Source organism: Oncorhynchus kisutch, linkage group LG28 (genome assembly GCF_002021735.2).
Source record: "Oncorhynchus kisutch isolate 150728-3 linkage group LG28, Okis_V2, whole genome shotgun sequence".
NCBI lineage: Eukaryota > Metazoa > Chordata > Actinopteri > Salmoniformes > Salmonidae > Oncorhynchus > Oncorhynchus kisutch.
In genome coordinates, this window is record NC_034201.2 from 26,176,764 (window position 1) to 26,192,684 (window position 15,921).

Genomic DNA, 15,921 nt, shown 5'->3' on the forward strand with positions numbered 1-15,921 from the left:
CTAAAATGGGAAATGCATCTTGTTCAGAAAGCTCTTCTAACCGAGGATTGAAGATGTTTGCTATGGAAAACTATTACTTGCAATAAATGAAATGACCTTTTTTATAAACATTTCCCAACTTTTATTGCCCAGGTCCCTGACTGTCAAGATTTTATTTAGTTATTTCTCAGATGGGATTAAATATTTTCAGCATGCTTTCTGGTTTTTGTTGAAGTCGACACCGAAGCACTTTTTTCCAACCTGAAAATTACCACTACCAGAAAAAAAACAGCTCCAATAACTAATTTCCCCGATTTTGGCAAAGAAGCCATTTGCCTACTTCCCCAGTCTGAACAGGAACAGCTGGCATGCTAACCTCCTGTCAATGTCATTGCGCTAACGTTAATTAGCATTGGCTCGTGAAACTACCTCAAACTTTCTTCATACTGAATGCAGAGACAATGATATCCACAATGGTATTGTTGCAAAAATACCAAAATATGTTAATTGTGTACCCCCAGTTTTAAAGGATCATGAGTAGAGTTTGCTACAGTTGATGTAAACTCAATGCATCATAGAATGTATGGAGATTAATAACTGCTGTCACACTTGAACCATGAGACCAACTCCCCTCCAAGGTGACAGCCCTGTAAATCGGCGAAGCTGAAGAAAAGATCTCCACCCAGACAAGTATGTGGGGCTAACTGTTCAGGCGGAGTTCAAATGAACACATTTGAAAAATAGGTAGTGTACTGTACATGCATTACTTTTATTCTCCAGATACCATTCATGTATATTTGTCTGTATAAAACCTTATGAAGACTCATGTATACAACATTTTCCCATTTCAATGACTGGTTCCAAAAATCTGACATTATGGCTGACAATGCCTTATGAGTCAGAGTTGGCATGTCATGAGACAGACTATTTTAGCAAGCGTTGACTAAGTATTCACAATAGCGCTTCATTATTATTTTGGTTGTTTGGAAAGCAGTGGGATAGCTGTATATGAAGGATGGCTCCCTTAATGGTCTCAGAAACAGACTGCCCAGAACCTGCTTCACCCCGGAATAGTTGATGTAATAGAAGCTCTGAAGCAGATAGCTTTTTTTGAGAGAGAGTTAATCAGTTCTTATGTTGCTTGGGTGTCTGACTGTTTTGAAGACTTTAAAAACAAAATGTATAAACAAATGTAGACTTCTGAAACAAGCCATGAAGATTAGATTAGATTTGATAGAGGAGCGTAGAGTGACGGGTGTATCTAGCTACCTGTTCATGGTAGCTAGATACACCCGGCGATACTTGGCAACCCCGTACTTACCAGCCAGACGCTCTGCAGACTCTTGCAGTCTTTTCCTATTGATAGAAAAATAAACCCAAGATGAAGAATAGCTCCAAAGTATATGAAATGCATGGTAAAGCTCATGAAGCCACAGTACTTCCATCACTGTAATTCAAAGAGTTATGTTTGGCCTCTAATTGCATTATCAACCCCAGACTGCCGGTCAAACCAAATCAGTCACATCACATTCAATTACATATGAATGTGACCTCATTGAATAATCATATTATATGTACACTGGGAGCAAACAGGATAACAAATACACATGAGTACATTTCTACCAATGCTGATATCTGATGCACTGTAAGACGCACTGTAAGAAGCCTTTTCCAAATCTGCAGCTACCACTACCTATTCTTCATGCAATACATGTCCCTGTCTTTACCTCATCCTGTAAATAGAAAAAGCATAGCATAAGTAAAAATGCATTAGTATTACAATGTTTCATTATTATTGATTATTATTAGTGCTTTCATTGTTATAGCACAATTCTGAGTTGCTGTAAGCCTTGGGAGTGCATAGCTATGGCCATCAAGCACTAAGTTTATTGGGAAACTCTATTTACCTCTCCTCTCTGCACAAGGCCAGGTCCTCAAGCTGCTTGTTCCTCTGTCCTGTCAGCAATTTCACCCTGAAGAAGAAAAACCCATCAACAACATGCTTCCTGACATGGCCGTGTCCATGGCCGTGTCCAATTACCCATACTTGAGTTCTAAATAGTACGCTTTTTGGGTATGCCTGAAATGTTTAATAGTATGTGACATTTTGAAAGTTTTGTATGCTTTAAATGACAGGATGTCATACTCAGCATACTTTTCATCAAGTAGAATTCACTGAACATTGAGGAAGAGAATAGTCTTTTCACATTCACGTGTTTGACACAGCTGATAGTGTTTGACACTGAAATGTACGATTGGCGGGGAACTAACACGATTGAAATTTAGATGACGCCTTCTCAGTATGGATGAGAAGTATGTTGATATGTGTTGCTTACTGCATATGTTTTTACACAAAGTACGTTATAAATAGTATGTAATAATATTAGTACACAGTATTGAGTTTTAGTAAAAAGTAAGCAAGAAAGATTTTGTACACGGCCTGTGTGTGTGTGTGTGTATCAGAACTACAACTACAAGTGATCATGTGTGTTGTTGATTAAATGTGTGTGTATTTATCTGTTAATGAGTGACATTGACCTTCTCTGCATCTCCTCGTGGGCCATATCCTGTTTGAGGATGTACTCCTCTCTGAACACATGAGTGGCTCTGCTCAGCAGCTGGAGACACTCTGGAGGAGGGGACGATGTGTCCTTGTCCCCTGCTCTAAAAGCACAGGACAACACGACTGAGTCCACACAATAAACTAAGCATAATAGTGGTATTTTTGTTTATCGTGGAAGCTGGGCATTCTGTAAAATGTGTTCTAACCATTATCAAGCCAGTTCATTGAGAATAAATTGTCATTCCAAAAACAGCCACAAGGGAGGATACTAAATGTCAAAATGGCTCAGCATGATGCCAAAGCATGTTCCTATGGAGTCTAAATAAGCATCTGTACAAATCCAAGATCATCCTACAGGGGTGTTTTCAATGTACTGTGGTGAATGTGTTACCTCAGCATGAGAGGATTTGTGGAGCTTTTGGCTAGGATGTTTCAAATGTGCTGCTCAAAGTAGTCGTTGTGCAATCCACACAGAGGAGTGCTAGCTGAGCCTACCCCTGGGTAGGAACACAGCAGGAGAGGAGAGGAAGGCCGGATGGAACTCCTAGGACACACATAAACATGCACCATCAGCCTGTGACACACTTTCCTATCCATATATTTTTTTAAATGTTTGGACTGATAATGCTCCCTATATAGGGTTGCACATTTTGGGGAATATTCAGAGGTGGAAACTTTCTGTGGGAATTAACGTGAATATATGCAAATTAACATGAATACCATTTAAACATAGATGTTTTTTGCATTGGATATATTTACCATATCATATGGACAGAAACAAACCTTTTACCTTATCATAAGTAGACATAATTGCAAATGATTAAATCCTTCCAATATATATATATATTTTTTAATTTAGTTATGAATTGAACTTGAATTAAATGAGTTGACTCTTCACATGGGATGATTTCACTGAACAACAAAAGGGAATATTGAATGATCCATCGCATCTCCCAAAAACATTTTTAACCTACATCAGTAAAATTATAGTCTAGAAACAAAAGCTTTGGTTATCTTCCTCTCAGGCTTCAATGTCTTATCCCTGGACATCCTCAATGTCCACCCCTTGAACATCAGACTCTGAGGCCTCATCTTCACTGTCACTTTCCAACCTGGTTGAGGATGGCTCATTGTCAGGCTCAAAAAGCCTCAAATTTGCCCAGATGGCCACCAATTTTTCAACCCTTGGTCAGCCTGTTGCATGCTTTTGTGAGTGTGCTCCCAAACAAGGACAAGATGCAATATGGCAGTCGTGCCAACATATCTCATCAGCCACCTGGTGGAAGGGACTTTGTGGATCTGAGGCTCTTTCCCCTGTTGCCTCCATCATCCTCAAAATCCCTCCAACATCAGCCTCTGATGTGGCCATATTGCATCTCCATCCCAAAGCCCTTGCTTGGAAGTGTACTTCGCCAGACTGCCAAGAACCATTCATTCATCCAGGCCAAGGTGGCGAGACATGGTAGTGATAACACCATAGGCCTTGTTGATCTCTGCACTAGACAGGATGCTCTTGCCAGCATACTTGGGGTCCAACACGTACGTTGCGGCATGTATGGGCTTCAGGCAGAAGTCTTCACGCTTTTTTGATGCATTTCAGAACTGCAGTTTCCTGGATGGCATTGTCTCCCTCAATCTGTGCAATGGCTACTGCTATAGGTTTCAGGAGTTTCAGGCTGCTTACCACTCTCTCCCAAAATACATCATCCAGGAGGATCCTCTTGATGGAGCTGTCCATATCGGCAGACTGTGATATGGTAATTTAGATTGCTGCTATACCTTGATGACCCTTCACATACATATCCATTTCCTTGGCTCTCTTGTAGAGTATGTCCATTGTTTTCAGTGCCATGATGTCCTTGAGGAGCAGATTCAATGCATGAGCAGCACAGCCAATGGGTGTGATGTGAGGGTAGGACTCCCCCACTTTAGATCAAGCAGCCTTCATGTTCGCAGCATTGTCTGTCACCAGTGCAAATACCTTCTGTGGTCCAAGGTCATTGATGACTGCCTTCAGCTCATCTGCAATGTAGAGACCGGTGTGTCTGTGCTCTTGTAGAATACTGGTTGAGGGGTGGAGATGATGTAGTTAATTATTCCTTGCCCACAAACATTCGACCACTCATCAGAGATGCTTGCAATACAGTCTGCTTTCTCTATGAATTGCTTGACCTTCACTTGAACTCTGCATCCAGCAAATGAGTAGATAAAACATGCTGGTTGGAGGGGTGTATGCTGGGTAAAGAACATTCAGAAATCTCTTCCAATACACATTGCCTGTGAACATCAGAGGTGAACCAGCTGCATACACAGCTCGAGCAAGACATTCATCCGTATTTATCTGACTACGTTCCTCCATTGAGTCAAAAACACTTCTGATTCCAGGAGGACCATGGGCTGTTGCTATCGATAAGGTGTCCGATTCATCATTTTCACCTTGAATAAAAGTAGAGGGACTTTTGTCAGAGGTTGCTTGTTGTGAGCACTGAAGAAACGTTAAGCACTTGGCCAGATGATTCTGCATCTTTGTTGCATTCTTCACATATGATTTGGCACAGTATTTGCAAATGTACACAGCTTTTCCTTCTACATTAGCTGCACTGAAATGTCTCCACACATCATAGTGCCTGTGGCATTTTCCTGTAAAGATTAGGAAAAAATGAGTAAAAAAAACAACAAATTCAATTCCATGTACAGATAGATAGTTAAGCAGTTAGATTAAACAACTCTTTTGTAAGATAAATGTTTTTAAATGAAACATGTATGGAAACAGGTGAATTAACACTCCTCAGTTAGCAGGCTCAGGCAAGCTAAAACCCACTTGGTAGCAAAACTAACTAGCAGAAAGTGTTAACAAGTTAGAAATGATTAAACACACTTTGCTGTAGGCTACTAGGATTTACTAGTTAACAAAAAATAATGTATGTCATATAAAATATATTCACCCCACCCAGTATTGTAATCAAAACTTCCCAGAAAGCATGTAGTCCTTGGCTCAGACAGTGTAGTAGTGTGGGCTCAATAGCATCTCATTAGTGTGCAAGATCTTGAGAATCAGCTGTACATGTGATGGAAGAGTGCACTGCACATGTGATGGAAGAATGCACTGTACATGCAGAGGGTTGTAATTCCATTGAATTGGGGATAGTTTAACCAAAATATGCCACAAGACCTAGAATTGCCTTATGTGTATCCCCCAAAAAAGGTTCACTGTTATAAGCAAACTTTTTTATTTTATTTTATTTTATTTTATATTTTTTGTTTTTTCCACCTTTATTTAACCAGGTAGGCTAGTTGAGAACAAGTTCTCATTTGCAACTGCGACCTGGCCAAGATAAAGCATAGCAGTGTGAGCAGACAACAAAGAGTTACACATGGAGTAAACAATTAACAAGTCAATAACACAGTAGAAACCAAAGGGGGAGTCTATATACAATGTGTGCAAAAGGCATGAGGAGGTAGGCAAATAATTAAAATTTTGCAGATTAACACTGGAGTGTTGAATGATCAGATGGTCATGTACAGGTAGAGATATTGGTGTGCAAAAGAGCAGAAAAGTAAATAAATAAAAACAGTATGGGGATGAGGTAGGTGAGAAAGGGTGGGCTATTTACCAATAGACTATGTACAGCTGCAGCGATCGGTTAGCCGCTCAGATAGCTGATGTTTGAAGTTGGTGAGGGAGATAAAAGTCTCCAACTTCAGCGATTTTTGCAATTCGTTCCAGTCACAGGCAGCAGAGTACTGGAATGAAAGGCGGCCAAATGAGGTGTTGGCTTTAGGGATGATCAGTGAGATACACCTGCTGGAGCGCGTGCTACGGATGGGTGTTGCCATCGTGACCAGTGAGCTGAGATAAGGCGGAGCTTTACCTAGCATGGACTTGTAGATGACCTGGAGCCAGTGGGTCTGGCGACGAATATGTAGCGGGGGCCAGCCGACTAGAGCATACAAGTCGCAGTGGTGGGTGGTATAAGGTGCTTTAGTGACGAAACGGATGGCACTGTGATAGACTGCATCCAGTTTGCTGAGTAGAGTGTTGGAAGCCATTTTGTAGATGACATCGCCGAAGTCGAGGATCGGTAGGATAGTCAGTTTTACTAGGGTAAGCTTGGCGGCGTGAGTGAAGGAGGCTTTGTTGCGGAATAGAAAGCCGACTCTTGATTTGATTTTCGATTGGAGATGTTTGATATGAGTCTGGAAGGAGAGTTTGCAGTCTAGCCAGACACCTAGGTACTTATAGACGTCCACATATTCTAGGTCGGAACCATCCAGGGTGGTGATGCTAGTCGGGCATGCGGGTGCAGGCAGCGACCGGTTGAAAAGCATGCATTTGGTTTTACTAGCGTTTAAGAGCAGTTGGAGGCCACGGAAGGAGTGTTGTATGGCATTGAAGCTTGTTTGGAGGTTAGATAGCACAGTGTCCAAAGACGGGCCGAAGGTATATAGAATGGTGTCGTCTGCGTAGAGGTGGATCAGGGAATCGCCCGCAGCAAGAGCAACATCATTGATATACACAGAGAAAAGAGTCGGCCCGAGAATTGAACACTGTGGCACCCCCATAGAGACTGCCAGAGGACCAGACAGCATGCCCTCCGATTTGACGCACTGAACTCTGTCTGCAAAGTAATTGGTGAACCAGGCAAGGCAGTCATCCGAAAAACCGAGGCTCCTGAGTCTGCCGATAAGAATATGGTGATTGACAGAGTCGAAAGCCTTGGCAAGGTCGATGAAGACGGCTGCACAGTACTGTCTTTTATCGATGGCGGTTATGATATCGTTGAGTACCTTGAGTGTGGCTGAGGTGCACCCGTGACCGGCTCGGAAACCAGATTGCACAGCGGAGAAGGTGCGGTGGGATTCGAGATGGTCAGTGACCTGTTTGTTGACTTGGCTTTCGAAGACCTTAGATAGGCAGGGCAGGATGGATATAGGTCTGTAACAGTTTGGGTCCAGGGTGTCTCCCCCTTTGAAGAGGGGGATGACTGCGGCAGCTTTCCAATCCTTGGGGATCTCAGACGATATGAAAGAGAGGTTGAACAGGCTGGTAATAGGGGTTGCGACAATGGTGGCAGATAGTTTCAGAAATAGAGGGTCCAGATTGTCAAGCCCAGCTGATTTGTACGGGTCCAGGTTTTGCAGCTCTTTCAGAACATCTGCTATCTGGATTTGGTTAAAGGAGAACCTGGAGAGGCTTGGGCGAGGAGCTGCGGGGGGGGGCGGAGCTGTTGGCCGAGGTTGAAGTAGCCAGGCGGAAGGCATGGCCAGCCGTTGAGAAATGCTTATTGAAGTTTTCGATAATCATGGATTTATCAGTGGTGACCGTGTTACCTAGCCTCAGTGCAGTGGGCAGCTGGGAGGAGGTGCTCTTGTTCTCCATGGACTTCACGGTGTCCCAGAACTTTTTGGAGTTGGAGCTACAGGATGCAAACTTCTGCCTGAAGAAGCTGGCCTTAGCTTTCCTGACTGACTGCGTGTATTGGTTCCGGACTTCCCTGAACAGTTGCATATCACGGGGACTATTCGATGCTATTGCAGTCCGCCACAGGATGTTTTTGTGCTGGTCGAGGGCAGTCAGGTCTGGGGTGAACCAAGGGCTGTATCTGTTCTTAGTTCTGCATTTTTTGAACGGAGCATGCTTATCTAAAATGGTGAGGAAGTTACTTTTAAAGAATGACCAGGCATCCTCAACTGACGGGATGAGGTCGATGTCCTTCCAGGATACCCGGGCCAGGCCGATTAGAAAGGCCTGCTCACAGAAGTGTTTTAGGGAGCGTTTGACAGTGATGAGGGGTGGTCGTTTGACTGCGGCTCCGTAGCGGATACAGGCAATGAGGCAGTGATCGCTGAGATCCTGGTTGAAGACAGCGGAGGTGTATTTGGAGGGCCAGTTGGTCAGGATGACGTCTATGAGGGTGCCCTTGTTTACAGAGTTAGGGTTGTACCTGGTGGGTTCCTTGATGATTTGTGTGAGATTGAGGGCATCTAGCTTAGATTGTAGGACTGGCGAGGTGTTAAGCATATCCCAGTTTAGGTCACCTAACAGAACAAACTCTGAAGCTAGATGGGGGGCGATCAATTCACAAATGGTGTCCAGGGCACAGCTGGGAGCTGAGGGGGGTCGGTAGCAGGCGGCAACCGTGAGAGACTTATTTCTGGAGAGAGTAATTTTCAAAATTAGTAGTTCGAACTGTTTGGGTATGGACCTGGAAAGTATGACATTACTTTGCAGGCTATCTCTGCAGTAAACTGCAACTCCGCCCCCTTTGGCAGTTCTATCTTGACGGAAGATGTTATAGTTGGGTATGGAAATCTCTGAATTGTTGGTGGCCTTCCTGAGCCAGGATTCAGACACAGCAAGGACATCAGGGTTAGCAGAGTGTGCTAAAGCAGTGAGTAAAACAAACTTAGGGAGGAGGCTTCTGATGTTGACATGCATGAAACCAAGGCTTTTTCGATCACAGAAGTCAACAAATGAGGGTGCCTGGGGACATGCAGGGCCTGGGTTTACCTCCACATCACCCGCGGAACAGAGAAGGAGTAGTATGAGGGTGCGGCTAAAGGCTATCAAAACTGGTCGCCTAGAGCGTTGGGGACAGAGAATAAGAGGAGCAGGTTTCTGGGCATGGTAGAATATATTCAGGGCATAATGCGCAGACAGGGGTATGGTGGGGTGCGGGTACAGCGGAGGTAAGCCCAGGCACTGGGTGATGATGAGGGAGGTTGTATCTCTGGACATGCTGGTAGTAATGGGTGAGGTCACCGCATGTGTGGGAGGTGGGACAAAGGAGTTATCAGGGGCGTGAAGAGTGGAACTAGGGGCTCCATTGTGAACTAAAACAATGATAACTAACCTGAACAACAGTATACAAGGCATATTGACATTTGAGAGAGACATACAGCGAGGCATACAGTAATCACAGGTGTTGAATTGGGAAAGCTAGCTAAAACAGTAGGTGAGACAACAGCTAATCAGCTAGCACAACAACAGCAGGTAAAATGGCGTAGACTAGGCAACGGGGCCAACAGATAGAACAAACAAGCAGAATGGAGTACCGTGATTAATGGACAGTCCAGCGTGCATCAGCTATGTAGCCAAGAGATCAGTGTCCAGGGGGCAGCGGTGGATGGGGCAGGGAAGCTGGCCTGGCGAGTGTTATCCAGGTTAAAAAAAACTAACAATGACTAAATAGCTTGTAGCTAGTTAGCTGGTTAGCTTCTGGAGGTTCTTGAGTGGTTTTGAGTGATGAATTTAAGCAAAAATTCCAGGCTTAACTTCCCATGGAAAACTTCCGGAAATTTAGCGGAAGGTTCCCGACCCTAATGAAATAAAAAATAATAGTATTTTGAACCGTACAGGAGAGGCAGAAGTAGACACTCATAATGCAGATTATGCAGCACCCAAAGACAGGTCAGACACAATCCAGAAGCCCCGTACTGGAGCTGACAAACTGTGGCCAAAGAGCGAGAGAGATATGTTTTTTACATTTTGACAAAACAACATTTACTGCCACGTTGACAATCTATGACAACAGTCCCAAGTTGGTACTTATGACTAAGGAGTGCCAAGCAGAATCTCAATCTAGTCAATGACGTCATATTAATATCTGGTGCCTTGATAGTTGTAGTGCTACCTTCTACTAAGAGGCCTGGTACAGAGGATGTGCTCTACGACGCAGCAGTGTTCAGCAGCCAGCTCCTGAAGACTATCCTTGTCCTCCTCATCTGTGGAGAGAGCATTATGGCACATCAGGCAAATTAATGCACTAACATGCACTAACCACCTCCGATTTATGTGGTAAACAACGCAATTGAATTGACACCCCATCTGGACATGAAGACTGGAGGAACTTGTGCAGTTTGTTGAACCAAGTGAGGCCTACACTGTGCACTCCTGTCTCATGCCTGCAGTGGTATCTGTGCTGGCACAGGGGGTCTGCAATAGGGCATGAAGCAAGTTTCAATGAAACATAAAGAACACCACAGAAGAAAAAAGATCACATTCAAAGTACATTTGACAAACATGATGATGGGGTGTGGACTTTGATACATCGAGACCTGGTGAGAAGCATCAATGGATCCCATTATAGAATTCAACTATATCATCCAATCAGCATGACTCACTCACCACTGTGCAGTCTGATTGGGCAGGTGAAGTCAGACTCCACAGGCGCCTCATCATCCCCAGCGGCCAGTTTGAGGGTGAGCTCCAGCTCCACACACTCAAACACATAGAGAGAGGGCACCACCTCCCAGCCCGCATCCACCTCTCCACTGCCTGTCAATCACACACAGAGAAGAAAATTCCTCCATGGACATAGCGTGAGGTGAAATGTTCAGAATTGTACAGATATATGTAACGAATAGAGCCAACACGATTCCCTGTTCTACTGGATAGACAATCATATCTGTTTATCACAGAACATTTCTATCTAAATATTCTGTAACGTTGTACTGTCTGTACAGTACTTACTCCTGTCTCTTCCTCCTCTGCTTCCAGCACCCCGCAGTGATACAGTGTGCCCGTTTCCGTGGCGATGACCAGGATGTTGGGCACGCAGGGCATGCAGAGCACGGCACAGTTATCCTCTGCCGCGGGGTACATGGGTAAGGGCCCACTGGGCTTACTGAGGCTACCTGAACTGAAAGACAGAAAAATAGGGTCTAGGAATGAGATTCCTATTATGGATGATATTTTATTACATTTTCCTCAAACAGTAGCATAATATACTGAACAAAAATATAAATGCAACATATAAAATCTCCCATCCACAGGCGTATTTCTCTCAAATGTGCACAAATTTGTTTACATCCCTGTTAGTGAGCATTTCTCCTTAATAATCCCTCCACCTGACAGGTGTGGCATATCAAGAAACAGATTAAACAGCATGATAAGTACACAGTTGCACCTTGTGCTGGGGACAATAAAATGCCACTAAAATGTGCAGTTTTGTCACAACACAATGCCACAGATGTCTCAAGTTGAGGAAGCGTACAATTGGCATGCTCACTGCAAGAATGTCCACCAGAGCTGTTGCCAGAGAATTGAATGTGAATTTCTCTACCATAAGCCACCTCCAACTTCGTTTTAGAGAATTTGGCAGTACGTCCAAACGGCCTCACAACCGCAGACCACGTGTAACCACGCCAGCCCAGGACTCCACATCCGGCTTCTTCACCTGCCAGATCATCTGGGAACAGCCACCTGGACAGCTGATGAAACTGAGGAGTATTTATGTCTGTAATAAAGCCCTTTTGTGAGGAAAAACTAATTCTGATTGGCTGAGCCTGGCTCCCATGTGGGTGGGCCTAAGCCCTCCCAGGCCCAACCATGGCTGCGCCCCTGCCCAGTCATGTTGAAATCCATAGAATAGAGCCTAATTCATTTATTTAAATGGACTGATTTCCATATATGAACTGTAATTCAGTAAAATCGTTGAAATTGTTGCATGTTGTGTTTATATTTTTGTTCAGTATATATTTATAATGTCGACTGAATAAGCCTCACCGTGTTTTATTAATTGGAATTCAATCAGACCAAACCAGACAACACAACTAACTGGAAGCCGACTCTGGCTTTCCCAGCCTCATACAAATCTTGGTCGACCGAGTCATCTGTTCTTTCCACCAATTGATTGTTCGAAATGTTAAAACATGCATATCTCCATACATACAGTGCATTCGGAAAGTTGGACATTTTGTTACTTTACAGCCTTACTCTAAAACCGATTAAACATTATCATTTTTTATCAACTTATACACAATACCCAATAACAACAAAGTGAAAACAGGTTTATACATTTTTGCAAACTGAAATAGCTTATTTACATAAGTATGCAGACCCTTTGCTATGAGACTCGAAATTGAGCTCAGGTGCATCCTGTTTCCATTGATCATCCTTGATGTTGCTACAACTTGATTGGAGTCCACCTGTGGTCAATTCAATTGAATGGAAATTATTTGGAAAGGCACTCACCTGTCTAAATAAGGTCCCACAGAACAAAAACCAAGCCATAATGTCAAAGGAATTGTCCGTAGAGCTCCAAGACAGGATTGTGTCGAGGCACAGATCTGGGGAAGGGTACCAAAAAAAGTCTGCATCATTGAAGGTCCCGAAGAACACAGCCTCCATCATTTTTAAATGGAAGAAGTTTGGAACCACCAAGACTCTTCCTAGAGCTTGGGGGAGAAGGGCCTTGGGGGGAGCAGGGCTTAGGTCAGGGAGGTGACCAAGAACCCAATGTTCACTCTGAGAGAGCTCCAGAGTTCCTCTGTGGAAATGGGAGAACCATCCAGAAGGACAACCTTCTCTGTAGCACTCCAATCAGGCCTTTATGGTAGAGTGACCAGACGGATGCCACTCCCCAGTAAAAGGCACATGACAGCCCGCTTGGAGTTTGCCAAAAGGTACCTAAAGGACTCTCAGACCATGAGAAACAAGACACTCTGGTCTGATGAAACCAAGATGGAACTATTTGAATGACAAGTGTCACATCTGGAGGAAACCTGGCACCATCCCTACGGTGAAGCACTGTGGTGGCAGCATCATGCTGTGCGGATGTTTTTCCAAACGCCAGGGACTGGGAGACCAGTCATGATTGAGGAAAAGAACGGTGCAAAGTACAGAGAGATCCTTGATGAAAACCTGCTCCAGAGTGCTCAGGACCTCAGACTGAGGTGAAAGTTTACCTTCCAACAGGACAACAATCCTAAGCACACAGCCAAGACAAAGCAGGAGGTCCTTGAGTGGCCCAGCCAGAGCCCGGTCTTGAACCCTATCGAAGACCTGCAAATAGATGTGCAGCAACGCTCCCCATCCAACCTGACAGCGCTTGAGAGGATCTGCAGAGAATAATGGGAGAAACTCCCCAAATATAGGTGTGCCAGGCTTGTAGAGTGTTACCCAAGACTCGAGACTGTAATCACTGCCAAAGGAGCTTTAACAAAGTACTGAGTAAAGGGTCTGAATACTTGTGTAAATGTCACAAAATTCTTAACCAGTTTTTGCTTTGGTATTATGGGGTATTGTGTAGATTGATGAGGGTAAAAAAGTTAATAATTTTATCCATTTCAGAATACGGCTTTAATGTAACAAAATGTGGAAATAGTCAAGGGATCTGAGTCCCATGGCCTTATTTATTGCCTACCTCCTCATGTCTTTTGCACACACTGTATATAGACTTTATTTTTTCTACTGTGTCATTGACTAGTTTGTGTTATTGGCTTGTTTATTGTTTACTCCATGTGTAACTCTGTGTTGTTGTCTGTGTCACACTGCTTTGCTTCATCTTGGCCAGGTCGCAGTTGTAAATGAGAACTTGTTCTCAACTAGCCTACCTGGTTGAATAAAGGTGAAATAAAACAATAAAACAATCCTCTTTTGGACTGCTCATTGGCCAGCTCATCCTCCACGGGAGTAGGGCATAATACTTTATGAATAAATGGTAAGTATTTTATAGTTTGAGGAGGAGTTTAAGTAGTTTTTCCCTATTTATGACTTGGCCACAAATACGAGTACAGGACGAGTCAACAGCATTATTTGGGTAGGAGTTAACGGAACATGAACTTTCAAAAGTTAGATTTTCACTGGACAGTTACTTTAAAAATCATTCTCAGCTCTATGACAAAATGTGTAGAATTGCAACTCTAAACGCATTCTGCTAACTTTGCCACCGCTGCTGGAAAAAATATATAGGAAATATTGGGTTCAGACAAGGCCAACGTGAAAGTGATTGCATATTGTGCCAGGAATTAATGGGAGTGGCAACTGACTGTAATTACACTGCAAAGACTATTCTATCTAATATAATTCGTTTAAAAACACTTGTCAGAAAGTAGCTAGCTAGATGAACAACCAACCTTTAAACACGTTATCTAGTAATTTAACGTTACTCACCTGGTATATCAGTCTCAAAGCTGTCCTCTGAATTGAGCTGCCTAAGGTTTGTCGTGTAAAAAACACTGTCTGCGTCATCCGACAAGAATAAGTCGCCATTGAGGTAAAATGTAAGACTCTTTGCAGTTCTTCTGCAATTCGCTTTGGGTTCCAAATCGAGTTCCTCTCGTAATTTATAAAAAAATATCATGACTTGGTAGCTCGCTTCGCCATCGCTCTCCAGCAAACGCAGCCATTTTTCCTGTCGTCTGAATATTACGATTTTGGAATCCTACCAATGAAAACCAACGAAAACTTCAGGATTCATTCAACTCAATAATCCAATCAGATCCAGAGGCAAGCTGAATATGTAAAACAAATGGGAATTTGAGTTTTTACAACCACTGATATTGAACCGAAAGTTAGCTCAAGAGTTGATACATAGTAACAGCATAGTTGCTACAAAATGATGCTATGTAACAACAGTCAAGGAAGTTAAAATGGTTGCAATATTCCATTTGCCAGACTCACACAGCATAACTGCACACTTGCCGACATACATTGAAAATGCTTTCAAATGTAAGGTACACAATGCATTTTTATAATTATTATTACTACACATTTTTGGGTATTTGGGAAATACAGGACTTCAGTAGGCAATTATAAAATACTGCCAAACAAAATTGTGGTAGAGGTTTATTACTGTTTATAACATTTGCTTATAAACGACAATGCCTTCCTGTGGTTGTCAGTGGCATTACATTAGCTGCAGACGTGTTAAGTATGTGTCCCTGCATCTTGTATTGTCTCTGCCAACAGAAACGTTCCGTTCTCGCTACACGGTCTGCTTCAACACAACACGCGCGTGCGGCTGTGCTATTCACTGCGAACGACATGGAACCAAATGGGCTTACAAACGAAGTCGTCTGAACTGCTTGTGAATGAATACAATGTCCAATTTTAAGGACACGAACTCTATCCCAGATGGGTACAGGGCTCTAAACACCAGTGAATTGCAGGAGCTTTTACAAGATGAAGAAAAAATGGACCAGATCGTCCGACTCAATGAGAAGGTATTTGGTTCTACAGTGTGATAACTATCGAATAAAACCACAGTTTTGCTAAATGTATCTGTCAGTTACATGTGGTTGATATGACATTTTCCAGACTATTAGGCTACATTAAAACTCAAATAGGTCTCAACATTATGCTCTCTGCTGATTTCTATAGAGCGCGAAATAATTGCTTTGATGCCTCATAACTATATTATTGTGCGTGGCTTCCAATGGGTAAAGCCTTTAATGTTTCCCCCCACGTTCTCCTTCAATCCGATAGAGTTTACGTGAATGTAAATAGTATGTACAATTGACATTGTTCACATTCCATTCGTTTTTTACAGAATGTTTTTCCATACCAATCGACCTGAACAGGGAATTCCTGCTTGCCATACAGGACATGTTCAGTGAGCAGCAGAATCAACCTATTCAAAATGCTATAAAAGCAC

At 43.1% G+C, this 15,921-nt stretch overlaps 1 protein-coding gene and 1 long non-coding RNA gene across 5 annotated transcripts in view; one reads left to right on the forward strand and one right to left on the reverse strand.

Moving 5' to 3' along the window:
• Positions 1-14,808, reverse strand: part of LOC116358112 (uncharacterized) — a 30,078-nt gene extending 15,270 nt beyond the window's left edge. Inside the window, exons 1-9 of one of the 3 annotated variants that reach the window (XR_004205961.1) lie at positions 14,439-14,805; positions 11,016-11,184; positions 10,671-10,820; positions 10,177-10,267; positions 9,599-9,862; positions 2,934-3,086; positions 2,518-2,643; positions 1,887-1,952; positions 1,301-1,335 (exon numbers count right to left, since the gene is read on the reverse strand). This is a non-coding gene — a long non-coding RNA (uncharacterized LOC116358112). Of the gene's footprint in view, positions 1-1,300; positions 1,336-1,886; positions 1,953-2,517; positions 2,644-2,933; positions 3,087-9,598; positions 9,863-10,176; positions 10,268-10,670; positions 10,821-11,015; positions 11,185-14,438 lie in introns of all 3 variants that reach the window. The other 2 variants (XR_004205959.1, XR_004205960.1) reach the window with 2 other exon arrangements.
• Positions 14,533-15,921, forward strand: part of LOC109873101 (VPS37D subunit of ESCRT-I) — a 44,199-nt gene continuing 42,810 nt past the window's right edge. Inside the window, exons 1-2 of one of the 2 annotated variants that reach the window (XM_020464630.2) lie at positions 14,533-14,996; positions 15,237-15,490. In XM_020464630.2, coding sequence (XP_020320219.1) covers positions 15,359-15,490 — 132 coding nt within the window. In that variant the 5' untranslated portion in view covers positions 14,533-14,996; positions 15,237-15,358. Of the gene's footprint in view, positions 15,002-15,236; positions 15,491-15,921 lie in introns of both variants that reach the window. The other variant, XM_020464629.2, reaches the window with a different exon arrangement.